Source organism: Mytilus edulis, chromosome 5 (assembly GCF_963676685.1).
Source record: "Mytilus edulis chromosome 5, xbMytEdul2.2, whole genome shotgun sequence".
Taxonomy (NCBI): domain Eukaryota; kingdom Metazoa; phylum Mollusca; class Bivalvia; order Mytilida; family Mytilidae; genus Mytilus; species Mytilus edulis.
The window spans coordinates 87,836,121-87,852,389 of NC_092348.1; the positions used below are offsets into that span (position 1 = coordinate 87,836,121).

Genomic DNA, 16,269 nt, shown 5'->3' on the forward strand with positions numbered 1-16,269 from the left:
AACGTTTCTTTGTATTAAGTTCTCATTGCAGTATGAAAGATTGCTTTACCCTTCAGGTATGCTTTTAACATTGAGAAACCCCTATCCATTTATCGAGCTATAAAGGGACTCGAAATGAGAAATGTAAAAACAATTCACAAAAGAAAACTAACGGTCTGATTTATTTGCAAAACTATTAATGAAAAACAAAATATGAGATACAGCAATAAAAGACAACTACTGCATTACAGGCTCCTAACTACGTAGCAGTAAACCATGTTTACGGGCATGCCAACCCTCTCCTTACCTTTAAAGCTGATGTTACAGCACATCATATGATGAAAATGTGTTGAAAAGTACTGAACTCATTAGATCTAAACGAAACACAAAAAACTATTAGACTACAAATACAGATTTCAAAGCGTTCGCAGTTACTGAAAGCTTCTTCAAAGCCAATAACAACTAACACGAATAAACAATTGACAAATAGGTATGCCTTGTCTGTCGACAGAAATTATAGAGAAAAAAGAACCAATCTGTAGATAGAATTGCATAAGTATTTCAAAGTTGCTACATCATGACCTAGGGGTAGTGTCCCGAAATAGTCTCCAACTGATATGTACTGAAACAAATGGCAACTTTATAAAAAAAAAAAAACACATCATCAATCTATTATTATCAGAAGCAGCTCATATCAAGCTGACTTGTTCACAGATATTTAAAAGATAGTGTTGACATGGTATTCGTTAAGAATTATTTCTGTTTAAAGAATCGTATCTAAATTAATGGGTTAGAAAATACAAAAAAAAATACATCATCACTAACACAATTCTATACTAATATTCTTAAAATGATTAGATAGTACATAAAAACCAGTATAAAATTAATCCCAATTTTATATTCTATGTTTACAAATTTTCCTGTGACGTCACTTTTTAAGGCGTTGATAAATGTATGCGACGCACAGTTTCCAATTGTGAACTTTCCATTCATAAGTAGCAACATTCCAGCAGCACCTGCGTACGGGGTATATATCTCCCAATTGATACGATATTCCCGTGCTTGCATTTCCTATCATGATTTTTTGGATAGAGGGTTGCTACTCACAAGGAAGCTATTAAACCAAGAGTTCATAATGGTGAAGTTAAAATCATCCCTTCGTAAATTTTACGGACGCTATCACGAATTGGTTGACCGTTATGGAATAACCGTTTCACAAATGATATCGGACATGTTCCTTACGTCGTAACTACAATCTCCTTCCCTTTCATGAATGTGACCTACAGAATTAGACTATTTACCGGATTTGTTATCACATAAGCAACACGACGGGTGCAACATGTGGAGCAGGATCTGCTTACCCTTCCGGAGCACCTGAGATCACTCCTAGTTTTTGATTGGGTTCGTGTTGTTTATTCTTTAGTTTTCTATGTTGTGTCATGTGTACTCTTGTTTGTCTTTTTGTCTTTTTCATTTTTAGCCATTGCGTTGTCAGTTTATTTTAGATTTATGAGTTTGAATGTCCCTTTGGTATCTTTGGTCCTTCTTTTATAAATGTGTTGTGCTGTACTAGTGTACTGTCGTACATTGATATTAGGTTACTGTTGTTATTCTGTGGTTTACATGTTGTAATATACTATTGCGTAATTTATTTCTGTAGTTCTCAGTCCTGAGTGTTCTTTCGTTTATTTTTACTTGATCACAATGTTGCCATTTAGCGATATTTGCAAAATGCCTTATAAGTAGAAAGTTTGGCTAGCCAAGAAACCATGTTTAACCCACAGGTTTTGATTTTTGATCTGTACTTTTTTTAACAGTTAAATCGTTTTTTGACTAATGAACAGCGGTATACTACTGTTGCCTAAAAATTTAGGGAATTCTGGATTCTGGATTATTTAACAAAAAATCACCATGAAGTTTGTTGAATTTATTAATTGAATTGAATTCCAAATGGTCTTTACTGAGTTTGGCCGTATATTGTGATTCAGAGCAATTCATAACAATTAACTATAATAAGTCTATTTAGGTTTACATTTTTGTATATTCGTTTTGATCATGTTTCGCCGGAAGTGTATAATATGAAGCAAATCTGATAATTGTCGTTTAGAAGTAAAATGCTGAAAAGAAAGTAGCGTAACTCTATAGTATAATTAATAAATACAAAAGTTGTCATTTTTATGACATACAACTGAGACTACTATGTTATAGTAGTAGTCTCAGCGTACAATATGTAAGTGGATAAAGCTTTCAATTCAACTTAATTTACATTCTTAAATCGAGCTTTAAATAATTGGGCACAATTTACCTTAGTTGAAGGGTAGGCCGTTTTAATTTTTTATTCGAACTTCAAGATATCTAATAAACCGTATGAGATATCCTATATTGTTTTTAAGATATCTTACATACCGGTACGAGACATCTTGAAGTTCGAATACATATTATAACGGATTTTGATATACATTGTATATGCAATTATCTATGCTTTTAGATCCTGTACTGTCATATAACTCTTATCGTATGTACGTTTCATCCCTGGATTTCAAATACTATAGTTTGGGCGTTCCTTTAGACGGAAAATCAAGAAAATAAAATTGAGGATGGAAATGAGGAATGTGTCAAAGAGACAACAACCCGACAATAAAGCAGACAACAGCAGAAGGTCACCAACAGGTCTTCAATGCAGCGAAAAATTCCCGCACCCGGAGGCGTCCTTCAGCTAGCCCCTAAACAAATATATGTAAAGCATTTAAAACGCACGAAATTAGCAAAGTTTTATTTTCATTTGATTTGAGATTGTCACCAGGAAAACTAAATTTCAGTATTACTTCCAGGTGACCAGCATTCCATTGAAAGCACTATCCGAGCTTTTTCTTTGTTTTTTGTGCTGCGAAATGTTAGGTTCCTCAAAGTGAGACGCATGTACTATTGGGTGGCAACTTAATCCTATACTTAATTTATAAAAGTATAATTCAAACTTATCTTTCAAGTTCTGTGTCGATAACTACTTCAGATAGAAGACAAAAGGTGATGCAATCCTGAAACTCATGTATATAATGACGAGTAGTCTCTGTAAAACGAATTTAAATTTCATTGTTTTGTTTACCTGTTCAGTTCAAATATTATTTCAAATCAAGGAACATATACCCCTAATACAAAGCTCCGACTCCTTGCTCATCTTTGGATATGCTTATGTCCCCTTTTGATTTTATTAGCTCTTCATTTCTATATTTATACAGCTTCAGAGTTTTGAATATTTAGGCCTAAATCATCACAGAGGAGACATTTATTGTTTAAATGCGCATCTGGTGCAGAAAAATTGGCACCGTTAATGTTATTTTAGTATTCTGTTGCATATAACTGACATAAGTTTATTTAAAAGATCATTATCAACAGTTCTATCGGTATATACCAAAACAAATTGAAATTATCAAAGCGTACATGATGTGCACATATATATTTATCACAAAGATTTATGACATGTCGTCTAAAACCCAACTTAAAGAATCGATAAATCTTATTGTTTTATAAGGTTAAAATAGACCGTGTACACGAACATTTGGAGTACATGATGCGTAATGTGTATTTTATTACTATGAGCTGCTTGCGCATGGGAATATAATTCTATAAATTTTTTTCAGTAAAGATCTAACCAACGAATGAAGTTCTGAATGTCGACACCCTCTGAAAGAACAGCGAAATCTTGTCAAAACTTCATAACTTTTGAAATAGCATTTGTGTTTTAAATAATGAAGATGTCGTCTCTGCTTATCGTCTATGTCCTCATCATATGCATTACTTCTTATTTTTAAAAGGTTTTTCTTCAATTTTTTTCATCACTTCTTTCATGCCTTCATCATCTCCTCCGTCAGATCTACTACCATGCAGTACCGCATACTAAAAGAAATTGTTACTCTTCCTATTTTATTTCTTTCCATCGAGTATTCGTAATGAAGACTGTTTCTATCTATGGTGTAATCGTTCGGATTAAATAACATGTCTTTATGAATAACTTCTTCTTCTTCTTCTTCTTCTTCTTCTTCTTCTTCTTCTTCTTCTTCTTCTTCTTCTTCTTCTTCTTCTTCTTCTTCTTCTTCTTCTTCTTCTTCTTCTTCTTCTTCTTCTTCTTCTTCTTCTTCTTCTTCTTCTTCTTCTTCTTCTTCTTCTTCTTCTTCTTCTTCTTCTTCTTCTATACATGTTCGATGTGAGAACAACGAGTGTGCTCTTTTTCTTCTTCTTCTTCTATACATGTTCGATGTGAGAACAACGAGTGTGCGGGGATACGCGAATTATTATCGAATTATTATCTACAGTGAAATGGTGCTTCTTTAAAATAACGTAAAACAAGGTAGCACATTTATCGAAGTTGAACCACTTTTAACTGATTTAAGGAATGTGCAGCTTACTAGTTGTTTGTGGCAGTCCATTCCAGGTTCTATTGGTGTCTGTGAAAAACGGGTATCGATATACTAGTACTTGATTCCAGGCTAAAGGAGTGAAAATTCTTTTTTTGTGTCCTTTTGCTGTTAACGTGACTAGCTGTAAATTTGTAGATGGAATGGCATTGAATTGTTTGTGCACTACTCTATGATACATAATGACTTCACCTTGAGCTCTTCTTTCCTGCAGTGTCTTCCAATTTAGTGCTTGTAGCATTGATTTTACGATGCTAATTTTTCTAAAGTCATTTAGTAAACATCGTGCATATCTGCACTCTATATAGCTTCTAACTTCCTTGAATATTGGGAGTATATTTGCAATTTTCCAATTAGGTGATAAAGTGCCTTGGTCGACGGACGCTTGAAAAAGGTTGGTAAGTATGGATGATATTTCAAGAGCTATTGATTGCAATGATATTGTAGATGTTCATCTGGCCCTGATGCTTTATGTATGCTTAAATTTTCCAATATAGTGATGTTTTCTATAAATATGTGGGTATGATTTTGTTTTCATTTTCTTTATAGTAGTCTTGTCATTGCTGTCACTGATGAAAACTGATAATTGAGTATAATTGCCTTCAATTTGTTATCCAAGTATGTAAACCCCTATGTGTTTCTAAGTCGTGCAACTCTTTCATTTTCGCATCTTTATTTCTTTATGAATGACTCGAACTTCTTAGAAGCAGATTTCTGCTCTCGGTTTTGTATCTTTTTTTTAGGCTGGTGGGATCTTTTGGCACAACTTTTTGGAATTTTGGGTCATCAATGCTCTAGAACTTTGTATTTGTTTGGCTTTTTAACTATTTTGATCTGAGCGTCACTGATGAGTCTTAAGTAGACGAAACGCGCGTCTGGCGTATAAAATTATAATCCTGGTACTTTTGATAACTATTTACACCACTGGGTCGATGCCACTGCTGGTGGACGTTTCGTCCCCGAGGGTATCACCAGCCCAGTAGTCAGCACTTCGGTGTTGACATGAATATCAATTATATGGTCACATTATAGATTTTCTGTTTATAAAACTTTGAATTTTTCGAAAAACTAAGGATTTTCTTACCCCAGGAGTAGATTACCTTAGCCGTATTTGGCACAACTTTTTGGAATTTTGGGTCATCAATGCTCTAGAACTTTGTATTTGTTTGGCTTTTTAACTATTTTGATCTGAGCGTCACTGATGAGTCTTAAGTAGACGAAACGCGCGTCTGGCGTATAAAATTATAATCCTGGTACTTTTGATAACTATTTACACCACTGGGTCGATGCCACTGCTGGTGGACGTTTCGTCCCCGAGGGTATCACCAGCCCAGTAGTCAGCACTTCGGTGTTGACATGAATATCAATTATATGGTCACATTATAGATTTTCTGTTTATAAAACTTTGAATTTTTCGAAAAACTAAGGATTTTCTTACCCCAGGAGTAGATTACCTTAGCCGTATTTGGCACAACTTTTTGGAATTTTGGGTCATCAATGCTCTAGAACTTTGTATTTGTTTGGCTTTTTAACTATTTTGATCTGAGCGTCACTGATGAGTCTTAAGTAGACGAAACGCGCGTCTGGCGTATAAAATTATAATCCTGGTACTTTTGATAACTATTTACACCACTGGGTCGATGCCACTGCTGGTGGACGTTTCGTCCCCGAGGGTATCACCAGCCCAGTAGTCAGCACTTCGGTGTTGACATGAATATCAATTATATGGTCACATTATAGATTTTCTGTTTATAAAACTTTGAATTTTTCGAAAAACTAAGGATTTTCTTACCCCAGGAGTAGATTACCTTAGCCGTATTTGGCACAACTTTTTGGAATTTTGGGTCATCAATGCTCTAGAACTTTGTATTTGTTTGGCTTTTTAACTATTTTGATCTGAGCGTCACTGATGAGTCTTAAGTAGACGAAACGCGCGTCTGGCGTATAAAATTATAATCCTGGTACTTTTGATAACTATTTACACCACTGGGTCGATGCCACTGCTGGTGGACGTTTCGTCCCCGAGGGTATCACCAGCCCAGTAGTCAGCACTTCGGTGTTGACATGAATATCAATTATATGGTCACATTATAGATTTTCTGTTTATAAAACTTTGAATTTTTCGAAAAACTAAGGATTTTCTTACCCCAGGAGTAGATTACCTTAGCCGTATTTGGCACAACTTTTTGGAATTTTGGGTCATCAATGCTCTAGAACTTTGTATTTGTTTGGCTTTTTAACTATTTTGATCTGAGCGTCACTGATGAGTCTTAAGTAGACGAAACGCGCGTCTGGCGTATAAAATTATAATCCTGGTACTTTTGATAACTATTTACACCACTGGGTCGATGCCACTGCTGGTGGACGTTTCGTCCCCGAGGGTATCACCAGCCCAGTAGTCAGCACTTCGGTGTTGACATGAATATCAATTATATGGTCACATTATAGATTTTCTGTTTATAAAACTTTGAATTTTTCGAAAAACTAAGGATTTTCTTACCCCAGGAGTAGATTACCTTAGCCGTATTTGGCACAACTTTTTGGAATTTTGGGTCATCAATGCTCTAGAACTTTGTATTTGTTTGGCTTTTTAACTATTTTGATCTGAGCGTCACTGATGAGTCTTAAGTAGACGAAACGCGCGTCTGGCGTATAAAATTATAATCCTGGTACTTTTGATAACTATTTGAAGACATTTTGATGGTATTATTTTGTTTTGGTTATTCTTGGGTCTTGATTTTATGAAATCCCACATCTCTAATATTTAGCTCTGTTCGTTGTATAGGCCATAGATTATTTTGGATAGTTCATATGCATCTGATTTCTTTTTTTTTCTGTGTTTCATCTCCTACAGATGTAAGTATTTCTTTGTGTTGGTTAAGGGTCGATTGCTATGGCACTACTATCAATTAAGACAATGTCATGGTCATATATTCCCGGAATTACCTCGCATCTATTTACTAAGAATCAAGTGTTGCAGATTATCTTTATCCAGACAACAGTTATTTCACCTCACCTCACCTATCTTCTTCTTGTCGGTCGGCATTAAAAGCCCTTATTTAAAATATTTTAAATATTTAAAAGCAGTTATTTACCATATCTATAAATAAAGGCAACAGTAGTATACCGCTGTTCAAACTCAAAAATCCATGGACAAAAAATAAAATCGGGGTAACAAACTAAAACTGAGGGAAACGCATTAAATGTAAGAGGAGAACAACGACAATAAATCTATTATTGAGTTGTGTAGAAAATTTGTTGCCACATACTGCATTGGATTTCCAGTCAATATCAGGACGGTTAAAGTCTCCTCCTAGTCATAGTATTGAGTATTTATTCTCTTTAAATATGTTTTGTCTTTTAACACATGTTATCGAGGTAGGTGATTTCACTATTGAATGGTCTATAGAGACATCTTACTGCGATAGATTTGTTGTGCGGAGTTGTTACTCTTACATATGATGATTTTGTGTCATATTGTATTGGTAGTTCTTCAGTGTTGATGATATCTCTTACAGCTTTTAATACATCCCTGTACCAATCTATTCGATTCTTTCTATACACAGAATATGATGGTGGGAAAACATCAATCAAAGGGTAATAGGTATGTAGATATGGTAAAATGTCAGGTCTGAACCATGTTGGCTATGCATCTTAAAGGTACAAATTGGAGCCAGCAACATGTATTAGCTCAGCATCATCCGTCATAAAAACCTACATTGGACAATCGTGACAACCATGATAATAGTCAGTAGATTTTCCAAACCCCAAGGACTAATAACAGTTACTTATATCTAATCACCACTTTTACCTTTCTATTGACGTCTTTTAATGAACGCCTGATAAACAAGCAAGGTTGGCGGAAAGATGGATCTTATAATAGCAAGGTTGGCGGACAGATGGATCTTATAATAGCAAGTGTGGTGAATATGTGCTTAATTGGTTTGCAAACGGAAATACATGTACTATGTAATTAGTGATCGAGACAAAGACTTTCGCACCAATCTTTTTATCTACCTAACCTTGAGCTTTACAAAAAACATAAATACCATTTCAAATGTTCAAATGAACACATTAAGCATACATCTAGAATCACATTTTTGATAACCATTATCACAAAATACTCAAAAACTGATTTAAAAGAACCTGAGATTGCCGAATCAAACACGAAATTTAAGAGCAATAAAAACCGAAAATATTTAGACGTATGCTCAATTTAGCCAAGGCAACCAATTTCTGCAAGAATAAAAGCCTTATTGTTTTCAATAATTCAAAATTTTATGAACAGTTAATTTTCAGAAAATGTACATATCAATAATATTTCATGTCTACAAAAATGCCGACTACTGGATTGGAGATAACATTAGGGGCGATACGCCCACCATCAGAGCCATCGACAACTCATCAAACATTCCAGGCGCGCTTGTGTCTATATAGGAATCACTAGTGATGCACAAACAGTTGAAATATGTTAAATCGTATACGAAGTTGGAGAGCATCAAAACCCGAAAATATATGTCTAATACGAACACAATATATGCCGTAGTCATCTGATGTTCAGTAGTTGTCATTTGTTGATGTGGTTCATAACCCTTATGAAATTTAAAATGTTGCTGCAGCATTGCCGCAGCGTTGCGGCTTTAAAGCTGCAACCTAATCAGGTTGCCAGAGCATTGTTGCCGGAGTAGTGCCGGATGATGCTGCTAGCGGCATTGTTCTGGCATCATTGCGACACTAATTCCTTTCAAAATTAATGAGCACCACAATATAGCCAGAAAATTTGATGATGTCATTTCCAGCGTTTTTAGCTATTCCCTGTACTAGTGTGTTAGAAATCCACCATGTTGCTTGTGATTATAATTGTATTGAAGAATTTGGTGTTCTAGCTGTTTTTTTGGAAGATTTGAAGACTTGTAAGTAAACTCATATCAAGTAATTGCATGTATAGAAAAGATCAATCTTGCATTGTGTATATTTCAATAGCATGGCCTCATCTGAGTTCACTATACATGTATCGGTGAAGTTTGTGTTGTTTTGTTTTGCAGCAGTTTAATTGCATACTTGTAGTTTGGTAAATAACACAATATTATTTGTTAAACTTAGGGCACATTAAAAGTTTTCATTATTTTTTATGCAGATACCGCTGACATTTATTTTATGTGCCTGTGTATACACATTTATAATGCATGAATAGCATGTCATATATATGCATTGACAACTTGTTTTTGCCGGCACAATATATTTTATACAAAGCACGGCCTATTCGCATGTTTTGTCACTAAAATGATGCAAGAATATAGCCGTATTAGCGCCGCAACGGCGCCACAATCATAATGCCAGAAAACTAATTTGCCTACGAAATACGCTATAGCCGCATCAGTGCCGCAACATGATGCCAGAATATTGCCGCAACGGTGCCAGAATATAGCCGCAATTATGGTGCCAGAAAACTAATTTGCATACGAAATATGCTATCGATGCATCGAAGCCGCAACAGTTTGCAGCATAGCCATACTGCTGTCGCAACTATGTGCCAGAGGGCTTATATTTCCATAAGGGAAGTGTTTCTCGGTTGTTTTTTTATAGATTAGTCCCGTTGACTATTTGGGTGGTGATACCCTCGGAGACAAAAGGATTAATAGTACTCGTATTGACCAAGTGGTTGTAAAAATACTCATCAGATACCAAGCTTATAATTTTGTTCACTCATAAACTCAACTTCAATTACTAAAACTCATCAATGGCACTGGAATGAAGGCCAATCAAGTACAAAGTTGTCGATCAAAACCGGAAATTTTAGTACGGCTTATGCAATATTTGGCTGGAGGAAGAAACAATATAAAGTGTTTCGAATAATTCAACATTTTATAAACTGTAAATTTACAGAGACTGAACATAATCAATATAATAGTTCATGCCAACGCCGAAGTGCAAACTTCAAAGCTGTGGTGTTATCCTTTGTGACGAACATCTACCAGTAGTTGTATCGTCCAAGTGGTTAAAAAAAAAAAAAACCAAAGATACCATGCTTATAATTCAGTACGCCGATCGTACGTTTCTTTTCTAGTTAGACTCAATAGTGGTGCACGTGTAGTAGTGCCCTAATAAAAAAATGTTTCATAGCCAAAGGAAATTCGAAGTTGAAAAGCATCAATAATTTATTCCAAGTACGACTCGAGCAATATTTTCCTGTTGCGGATGCATATGGGGGGCTTAAATATTTCGAACAATTCAACATTTTATAAACAGTAAATATAAAGTAAATGATCAAAGTTTTGCGAAACCAGCAGTGACATCGACCAAGTGGTTGTAATGAAGCTTATAATAAGATTTGACAGACGTACGGTTTGTCTACACAACAGTCACTAATGTCGCTGGAAACAAAACCGTTGAAGGTCGAATCAAACACATGAAGGGGAAGAGCATTAAAAACTGAAAATTCAGGAAATGATAAGCGCAGTATTGTGTGGTGTAAAGTTTGGAGATTGTAGTGGATGCCTCTTTACATAACATGCATATATATTATTAATTATAAAGATTTTAAATGAAAGTATGAAATGCAAGTCAGTTTTCTATTAAGAAGATTACGTTGTTGAAGTATACAATTTCGTCAAGGTATTATTGACATGTGTTTGGTTATGGGCTGCAAACTGATACAAGATGCACTTTACCGGCAAAACAAATAAAAAGTAAAGTACCAAAAATACCGAACTTCGAGGAAACTTCCAAACGAAAAGTCCCTTAGCAAATGTAAATTCAAAAGCTCATTCACATCAAACCAATGGATAACAACTGTCATATTGCTGACTTGGTAAAGGCATTTCTTATGCAGAAAAAAGATGGATTAAACCTGGTTCAACAGCTGGCTAAACCTCTCACTTACAAGTTTGTTTTTATGTATGCTGGCGTTTGTTTTTATGTTGTTGTTGCACTTCAGTGTTCCGGTTGCTACTTTGTTTTCCTCGCATAGTTTATGTGTTTCTCTCAATCAATTTATGGCGTTTGAACACCGGTATACTACTGTAGCCTTTAGTATGACAGTCGCTTAAATTCCGTTATATTGACAACGATGTGTGAACAAAACAAACAGACATAATAGGTACAAATGTCAAAAATCGGTGTATAGCAGTCATTGTGTCATAATCTTATTTAATGATTGTATGAACATTGGTATCTTTTAACGAAAGCTGGAATTTAATTCCACATATTTAGATTCATACTGAACAATGTATCACGCCTCCTTTCTTTTCTAATCTAAATGAAAACAAAATGGCAAAAATTTATAACATGTAAACTATGCAAACATTGAAAGTTAATTAATCAGTACTGAAAATCTAATTCAATAATAATCTATGTGAAACCGAGATGTACAAATGCTAGTACTACCCAATGCCTTCGACTTATCAAATGTTGTTTTCTTTGAAATGCTCTTCGGTGTTCTTTGTTTCGTTGTTTTCCTTTTATAGTTGATGTGTCTCCCTCGGATTTAGTTTGTAACCCAGATTTGTTTTCTCTCAATCGATTTATGAATTTACTTAACAGAAACTGAACATTTAAACAATGCAAAAGTTTCAGTGAAGTCTGAAGTTGGGACCAAATAATATTCATGAAAACGAGCTGTGCAAATGTAAATGTATACCTGCACACTTTAAATTATTAACATATCACCATGATTCTCCCGCTTAAACTGACCACAAACACATAGTTGATGGCGACGTTACCGGAAATAACTGTTATTTTTTTTTACAATTTTTATTACACATTTATTGAGAAAAGGTACAAAATATTTTTAACGACTTTCATAAATTCCGACTAATCCAGTTAGTCTTCATAATAACAAACAGACCAGCTTTGTTCCATATCCGAGTATAAACAGATTTCCGTAGAAATAAAATAAGCAACAACATTGAATCAGGTAAGTTAATACGTAAAATAAAATCTTACACAAAAATCATACAATACAAAACAACACAATACAAAGAATACAAAAGACAAAAACAGAAAATAGTAAAATATTCTTATATCAAAGAGAAAGACATCAACACAAGGTTAATTTCCGAAAACTGGTTATACAATAAATTTAGTTTGCGTGCTATGCCAGGAGATTTTTAAAGATGAAAACAGAATTCACAAGTTCTACCAAATTAAGGAATAACTTTCTTTTCTGGTAGTGGTCCTGCTTCATCGTACATTGGTGGGAATACCAGCTCGTCATATCCACGTGGAGCAATGATTGGGATCTTATCGTTGTGGAATGAATACTCCGATCGTTGGTTACTCCTGTCACGGGAGATTAACATCATATGGAACAATGACGCCAGAGCCATTGCGATTGCTCCTACAGCGGCTACCCATGGGCACCATGGACATCCAAGATCAAGGTCTTTTGTCATGCCAAGACCTAACATGCCTTCGTCACCTCCATAATGGTGCATCTTCTTAATCATCATGTAGTATGCAGCTACTCTAATGATGACCATCCAGAAGAAAAAGGCTGAAAAATATGTAAGTGGTTAAAAGATTTCTAACATAGAACGTGCAGGGATAACTGACCATAATGAAAACAACTTTCTTTTAATGTATCAAAAGAGAAGAGCACTTTTTAGATTCCTGTTATGGAAAGAATTGTGTGTTGGACTTGATGGCACTTCTTTGATAATTTCTGTTTATTTTTTTAACAAGCTGTTTTCTTTAAGATTCAAGACGATTTATAGTCTCACATACATTGGACAACAGTATAGACACTTTCTTATTGTCAAAGACCTTATACCGTCTGGTTGTGTTGTGGATGATGCACTTTTCATACGGGCGATTTGAATTTCTGTAAGTCCCACCCTATGAATTGTATAGTAAATTTACTTAAACCTGACGCAGGTTATTCGGGAAACACGTGTTGTGTTTATGAAAGCCATATCACACGTGTTATAAGAGTAAATGGTTGTGATACAAAAAAAAGATGAACACAAACTAACATTGTATCTTCATGGTCATACATACCAGAAAGGATTTGTGTAGAACATGCCAGTCTTCCCGGATGTTTTCCCATTCCTCCTCCTCGTGCATAAAAGACAGCTCCAATAAATCCGACCAGTCCAAAAACCAGACCAGCACCAGCATACCATGCTAACTCATGTCGGGCATGTCGGGCTACATCTGTGGAAAACAAAAGTTTTAATATTAAAGGAAGGGCTAAGAAATGGTGTTGTTATATTAAGGTAAACGTTAACTTAGTAGTCTAAAAATATACAACATGTTCACAAACTCCTTCGTATCTTGTTACGTAAATGGACAATCCCTTACTTTTATGGACAATCTCTGATTAAGTAAACGGTTATTTAACTTTGAATGAAAGCCACAGTCAATTGTCTCAGACCCCCCCCCTCTTTATAATAGTACCTTAATATAACATTAAGGTACATAGGAATTTTTTTCTGAGACAAGTGCCTGTGATGAAAACATAGAGCGCTTGTGATGAAAACATAGAAACCTTGGTACGAAATAGGTCCTATAAGATGCACATGATGCGCACTAAAAGGATAAAATCTTGATCACAAGTACACTATAAATCAAAATTCTAAAATTAAATAATTCCTTATTTTTACCATTTTACTATTTCGTGTTTATTCAAAACTTAAATATAGCTTCATTAAAGTTTTAAAGATATATTCTTTTAGAGGTAAAGTAAATAAATAATCGACAATAGAATTATTAATATATGCCATGATTGATTGTTCCTTGTACGCCGCATCAGCACAAAAATGATATATCACGGCGGAATATACGAATAGCACACCAATCTCACAAAAAGGGGAAATACTTCCTTTTTATCCCTCTCTTGACGGAATAATTAAAGACATACAAAAAGTAAGGTATAGTTGATGTCTTGTCAACTTGAATGTTTCGAGCGTTTGTAGCTTGATTAATGTTAGCTGTATTTGGCAAAACTCGAAATCTATAGGTCTTTCAACTTCGTAAATTGTTTGCCTTTTAAAAAATTTTGATTCGAGCGTCACCGATGAGTCTCTCTAAACGAAATGTCCATCTGACGAACAAAATTTCAATCCTAATGAGTTAATTTACTGTTATTACAAAACAAGTCTTGAAATGTTGTCTTCTTATGCCTTTGTTTGTAAACATGTGATACTAAATTACGGATTAATTCATATTTTTCTGATTTTTTAAAAATAGATTATGGTCTAAATTATATTTACAATTGAAGTGTAAGCCTAATCAAATACAAGTTCGAAATATATTCTTCTGTATTTTACCTGTGACAATATATTTCAATGCTTATATATATACCAAACTGTCTGAATGTAATGTTATATAAAAATCACCCGACCATAACCTTAGAGTTCATTGTCTAGAAGTTTTTAAAACACTCTATACACATGAATGGTATTGTTAACAGACTTTTAAATATTCTTTTCAAATTCTGTCACGATCTTGAAATTAAATAGTTTAAATTGTTGGATCATACTGTAGATGAATCTGAAATTTAAATCTCATGTGCGTCTGCATTGGTTTCTTCCAAGAATGAATAAATTGAAATATGTATATGTATCTATTCGTTTACAGACTTAACAACAGAATCTGCCAAAATCTCGTTATAGCGACATAAAGCCCAGAGACATTGTTTACATATATGTGTTTATATGTCTCTGATAAGTCTATATATTCGGTTACTTTTAAAATAACAAAATGAGTGTTATTCTGCTAAAAATGATAAAGATTTATTCTTACCAACAGACCCCTTGATAAACTCAGCGGCCGGTTTAAATTCTCCGGGTATCATATAGACATCATCGTTTAACTCCTTCATGTCGTCATCCTTCTCTTGGCTATCGTGATCGTCCCTCTTTTTGTCACAGTGATAACCTCTATGGTAACATCTATGGTGCCCGTGGTGATGTTTTTTGTGATGGTGATGGTGTCTTTTGCTTTCTCCGTCTTCTGTATCCATTGCCTCGTCCTTTTCAATTGGCACTTCTTCGCTGCTGTCCTTTTCTTCGCTACTGTCGTGGTCGTCCTCGCCTTTACCACATTTACATACTTTGTAGTACCACAATCCGAAGGAAATGGTAACTCTTTCTTTTCGTGGTTTCATCAACTCAGTTTCATCTACACGTAGACCATCATCTTCAGGTTTGATATCGTTCATTGAATCGAAGTAAACATTTGTGTGGACCACCATCCATCCTGGACTAGCGGTGGCGATGATTTTAAATATCAACGCTAAAACAGAAATAGCCACACATAACTTTAGCTTCCTTCCCAACTCCATTTTGTCTTTCCTTATTATGGATTACCCGGAGAGCTATTACCTGTGTTTATATAGCCAATCAGGAAGCAGGTAAATCTAAACATAGGTATGAAAACATAGTCATATGATCAATAGGTAGAATTATGTATACCTTTAAAGATTATTGATACCAACTCAGGCAAAACAAGAAACAAGGTCACAATCTGATTTCATGGGAGATTACCATGTATCATGTAAAATGTAGAGCACAGAGGGGGACGTTACAGAAACATATATGTTAATGTTAACAACGTCACTGGTCGTAATAGTAAAGTCAGTATCAGTATTCGTCTTTAGATTAAAAATATATCGATAGATTTATATACTGATATGAATAAAATACAAATCATCTAGCTCAACAATGTTGGATAGAAGAGGGAAAGGGGATATGGCGTTTTCGTCCGTTCTATTTTTTTTTATAAAGACTGCAACTCTAACGGGAGGGATTGTGCCTGATATTCATATGATGAAGACACAATCTTTCAATCAGTGTAAATGAAGTCTGGAGCTGGCATGTCAGTTAACTGCTAGTCTGTTGTTATTTATGTATTATTGTCATTTTGTTTAGTTTCTTTT

The 16,269-nt window shown here is 34.8% G+C and overlaps 1 protein-coding gene across 1 annotated transcript; it reads right to left on the minus strand.

The window, feature by feature from the left end:
* Positions 1-12,127: 12,127 nt before the first annotated feature.
* Positions 12,128-15,785, minus strand: LOC139524718 (uncharacterized). Its single transcript, XM_071319745.1, has 3 exons — positions 15,135-15,785; positions 13,389-13,544; positions 12,128-12,885 (listed from the first exon to the last, which is right to left on the minus strand). Exons 1-3 carry the CDS (start codon positions 15,673-15,675, stop codon positions 12,536-12,538), a joined length of 1,047 nt encoding a protein of 348 aa, XP_071175846.1. The 5' UTR covers positions 15,676-15,785; the 3' UTR covers positions 12,128-12,535.
* Positions 15,786-16,269: the final 484 nt, after the last annotated feature.

Bases quoted from the DNA above. Each gene is read 5' to 3' on its own strand.
- LOC139524718 (XM_071319745.1), bottom strand. From the start codon at position 15,675: ATGGAGTTGGGAAGGAAGCTAAAGTTATGTGTGGCTATTTCTGTTTTA. The intron at 13,545-15,134 runs GTAAGAATAAAT...TGTTTTCCACAG, and splicing joins GTTTATCAAGGGGTCTGTTG to ATGTAGCCCGACATGCCCGA. The intron at 12,886-13,388 runs GTATGTATGACC...CATATTTTTCAG, and splicing joins TTCTACACAAATCCTTTCTG to CCTTTTTCTTCTGGATGGTC.